This window comes from Cornus florida, unplaced genomic scaffold, assembly GCF_030987335.1.
Source record: "Cornus florida cultivar Cherokee Brave unplaced genomic scaffold, ASM3098733v1 CherokeeBrave_3.0.0_Hap2_Chr10, whole genome shotgun sequence".
In the NCBI taxonomy this organism is placed as follows: domain Eukaryota; kingdom Viridiplantae; phylum Streptophyta; class Magnoliopsida; order Cornales; family Cornaceae; genus Cornus; species Cornus florida.
In genome coordinates this window covers 85602603-85607463 of record NW_026775580.1, presented here as the reverse complement: position 1 = coordinate 85607463, position 4861 = coordinate 85602603, and the positions used below count along the sequence as shown (strand labels likewise).

The 4861-nt window shown below is 38.7% G+C and overlaps 1 protein-coding gene across 1 annotated transcript; it reads right to left on the bottom strand.

The window, feature by feature from the left end:
* Nucleotides 1-2681: 2681 nt before the first annotated feature.
* On the bottom strand, nt 2682-3005 carry LOC132278042 (uncharacterized). Its single transcript, XM_059779872.1, has one exon. The coding sequence runs from the start codon at nt 3003-3005 to the stop codon at nt 2682-2684; it is 324 nt and encodes a 107-aa protein (XP_059635855.1).
* Between the last annotated feature and the right edge of the window lie 1856 nt (nt 3006-4861).

Genomic DNA, 4861 nt, shown 5'->3' with positions numbered 1-4861 from the left:
GGATTACTTTGGAAAGGAGAGAGGTTGAATAATATAGAAAGAGAAGGATATAGCATAGCACGCCTTTGGGTACCGTAAAATATATGTTCTGCGAGGGCCACTATTTATTTACAAACTATACTATATGGTTTCTGAAAAGTTGCAACCTTTTGTTATGGAGTTGAGATCTCACTATTGCGTAGGATTTTCAATTACAAAACTTTTCATGTAATTCGTTCTCTTTCTTTTCCCTTTCTTGTGATATTGAAATATGATGAAGAATGATGATGATGATGAGTAAATTGCAGGTACAAGGGACCCTTTCTGTTGGATGCAATAGATTCTCTCCAACTTCCGGCAAGAGATTATTCAAAGCCTCTACTAATGCCCCTATGTGATGTTATCAAATCTCAGTCACTTGGGCAGGTTTCTGCATGTGGGAAAGTGTGTAGGTTGGGGCACTTCGAAGTGGATATAAGGTATGTAATCAGCTGGCTGTTTTAGTGGCCAGTTAGTGTTTTTCGAAAATATAATTTATTAAATCAGAGTAGGAAGTAGGTTTCTGATGGCATGGATTTTTAATTGATTTCTCCTGAACATATGCCATATCCATGGGAGGAATACATAGAATTTTGTCTTTTTTTAATTTGTCTGTAAGAATGGTGACAGGTTGGGCCTTTTCTGGTAACCTTCTCTGTCCTTGGATGGAGATACTACATATCTATTGGTAGGACTGGGGCTGGGGTGGTAATGGAGTTTCCTACTGCTTTTGCTTTGTGGCAGGGATGGGTTTTGCTAGCCTGTATGTACAATAAGGCATGGTGCAGGGGCTGGGATGATAATAATAGCAAAATCTGCTGGAATGATAATCATTACAAAAGCTTCAAGAATATAAGTGGCTTCAATCCACTGAACTGTCTATTTGAATTAAAAGATTTATTTATTTTCAACATACTAAAATAATGCATGCTTTCTGCACAATGTGTCACAATGAAAATGAAATTCCTGTGATCTAAATTGCAGCCAGCTGTAGTAAAAGGAAATTATTTGCATTTAAAGGTGTTTTAAGCGCATCAAACATTGTCCCTCATGTACTGAAACTGGATTAAAGAAAGCAGGGAAATGCTACTTGTAAGGAAGCCCCTTGTGTCTCCATATGTGTGTGCATGCCCTATTAACGATTCGTGTCCTGACAAGCCTCTGCCCTGACCTTGTTATTTTGGCGGGCTTGCCTTGTACTGGAGCGAGGTTTCAGGATGGATCTCCCTCCCAAGGGTTGGGGTGAGTATATCCACCCATAATTCAAACTCATTACCATTTTTTTTTTTTTTTTTTGATAAGTAAAAATATATTAGAAAGCGAAAAAAAGTCGCATCTCCATCGGTGCCATCCTGCACGGTGCCTTAGCAATAGGTGCAGTGCCTGGAGCTAGGTCAAGAAATGGTGGGGGCACAGGGATCTTTGAATTTTGGAGGAGTGTTACTTCTCTTGAGAAATGAAGATTCCTGTGGATGTTTGATGTATTTGAAGCCATGTGACATGATTGTTTAAACTGATTACTACGGACTGTCACAACCCTAGCGTACAATAGCGCTAACACCATGCAGTGTAGAAATATTAGGTGGCTCATTCCGATTTAATTCGAGAATGATTGAATGATGATTGTTGTGTAATCTAAATTGCTTGAAAGTAAATACTAGACTAGAAATATCTCAAACCCATTTATACTACCATAGTGCCATTATTATCTGAACTAATATTTAACGGAACTGAGTGAGTTCTAATGCTTCTTAAGAATGCTAACCACTTTAACAGAACATTTTATCTCATTGGGTCAGAGTAGGCATTCTGCATCGCGTGTGACGAGGCCTATCATTTTATAACATTCACCAGGTGGGTTAAATCCTAAGGAAATGACTTTAACACCCCTCTCCTTTGACTTCTATCTGGTTTCTATAATGGTTCTTTCAGAATAGAAATGACGTTTCAAAAAAGCAGTTAATGAAATTGATTATTAAGTTTTTTCCCTGATAGAATGAATGAAATTGGATGTTGCTGTGTGTTTTCCTATCATGACCTTGATTAAGCAGTAACTATGGAATGCAAATCAAATTGCATTTTCCTATCATATACCTTGATTAATTCCACCTTTGAGTCTGGATTTATGTAATATATAGACTAGGGATATGAATTGCTTAAGTGGAGGAGTTGTTTTTTTTTTTTTTTGGTTTTCCTTTTTCTTTGGTAAAAGGGCAAGATTAAGTGGAGTTGTTAAATCTACTACTATAACAGTATTTCTTCATGTATGTGGGTGATAGGTTCTAGTTATGCCATCAGGAGGCATGTGCATGGTGTGCTCCTTGGAACGGCCTCAGGCTTGTGCCATTGCGAGAGCCCAAGACAATGTGGCTGTCAGTCTACAAGGTATTGATGGAAGTCATGTGGTGGCTGGGGTGTATTATGCCACCCAGATTTTCCAGTTTCATTAGCTAACCATTTGGAGCTGAAGATTCTTGTCTTAGACATTACAAACCCACAATCCTAATTGTCTCCTAGGTAGTGTCATTTGTAGATTAAGTCAATCTTCATTGCTATACTTTTTGTTACGGAGATATACTTTTTGTCATTTGTAGATTAAATCAAGTCATACCTCAAGTCGCGAACAAATCCGGGTACTTGGAGTGAACCTCCTCCTCCCGTTCTCAGGTAGCCTCCTCAACTCTGTGATGCCTCCATAAAACCTTGACCAATGGAATGGTTTTGTTTCTCAACACTTGCTCCCTAGTGTCGAGAATCTGTACTGGCCCCTCCTCGTAAGTTGCATTCTCATCAACCTCAATGTCGGCCCATCTCAACGTGTGTGACGTATCTAGCTCATACTTCCTCATAGAAACATGGAATACATTGTGAACCTTATCTAAATGTGGGGGTAACGCCAAGCGATACGCAACCTCACCAACGCAATCCAAGATCTCGAATGGCCCAATGAACCCAGGAGACAACTTTCCACTTCGCTCAAAACGCATTAATCCCTTGTGTGGAGCGATCTTGAGAAAAACATGGTCTCCCACCTCGAAGGACAAAGGTCTCCTCCTCTTGTCAGCATAGCTTTTCTACCTACTTTGAGCCGTGACCAACTGCTGTTGAATCAACTTGATTTTCTCTGTGGTCTCAATAACAATGTCGGGACCCAAGGCAGCTGTCTCTCCCACCTCGGCCCAACAAACTGGAGATCTACAAGGTCTGCCATATAATGCCTCGAAAGGTGCCATCTCAATGTTGGCCTGATAATTGATATTGTAGGCAAACTCCACCAAAGGCAAGTGATCTTCCCAACTGCCTCCAAAATCTAAGATGTAAGTTCATAGCATATCCTCCAATGTCTGAATGGTACGTTCTAACCGACCATCAGTCTGAGGATGGAATGCTATGTTAAAATGAAGCCTTGTGTCAAGAGCCTCCTGAAAACCCTGCCAAAAATGTGAAGTGAACCATGGATCCCTGTCCGAAACAATAGACACGAGCTTCTCTGCATCATCAGATACTTGCATAGACAAAAAGTGAGCTGTCTTTGTCAACCTGTCGACTATGACCCAAATGGCGTCATTCCCCTTCTTTGACCTCGGAAGTCCCGTCAGAAAATCCATGGTAATGTGATCCCATTTTCACTCCGCTACTGGCAATGGTTGCAACAAACCCGTTGGCCTCTGATGCTCAGCCTTCACTTGTTGACAAGTAAGGCACTTGGCCACAAACTGTGCAACATCCCGTTTCATACCCTTCCACCAAAACTAACGTCTTTATGATAAATTATACCAAAGAGGTGACAAAAAAAAAGTTATTTACCCAACAAAAAAAATCTTTATCATATTTCTATTTTATTTTATTTTCTTATACTATTAGCTCCATACAATTTTTATTTTATTTTATTTCTTTAATAGGGGCCCAAAGAAATATTAGCTCCTATTTTCTTTATGATAAATTATAAAGAAACTTTATCATATTTCTTTATGATAAATTATACCAAAGAGGTGACAAAAAAAAGTTATTTTCCCAAAAAAAAAAACATGAAAGTTAAAGAGGCCCAAAACCATTCTTCAGAGAAATAACAAAATTCACACGGCGTAATAGGCTTTTACAGTTACACTGTAACAAACCATAATTGTCAACCCAGTAACATATTATGATTCACTCTCAAAAAAATCTCCTCAAATCTGGCGGAACCTGAAAGAGTAGAATATTTTCATGTAACAATGGATGGTCATGAGAATAGAATATTATCATGTGACAATCAGCATTTATGGATCTTACAGTTGGATAACTTGAGTTATTCCTATAAGTGAGTAGTTTTTCTTATAACAAGTAGATCATTAATGAAGCATAGCATATCAGATTGCCAAACCAAATCTTCACTCAATAAACCAAACTAGGAAAGGGAAGTGCAGAGCATGCGTTCCCAAAAAATAAAAATAAAAATAAAAATTGGATCATTAAAGTTGGTGTCGTGGAATGAAAGTGTAATGTCCTGTGACGTGTGTAGAAACGAAAAAATTGTATGGTGTCAAATTATGATTTGGGCCTACTTTCAATTTAGCCCACCATAAAATATGGGCAGATGGTTTAGACCAAATTGCCTAACAAACCCAACCCAACTTGAATGTGGGTCTAATTAAACTACCCAACCCCACTTAAATAATGGGTCAAAAGATATTTGTCATTCAAAAAGTGATAGTTATCAAAAGTAACATAAATTACAATTCTACCCCTCCATTGAGTCTATAAACAGAGGTAGAGGGGTAGAGAAGAATGGGAGACCAGAATGGGGGTGCCCAGTGGCATTTTCGTAAATATGGCGAAAAAGTGAAGCTGGAGTTTTGGCTCG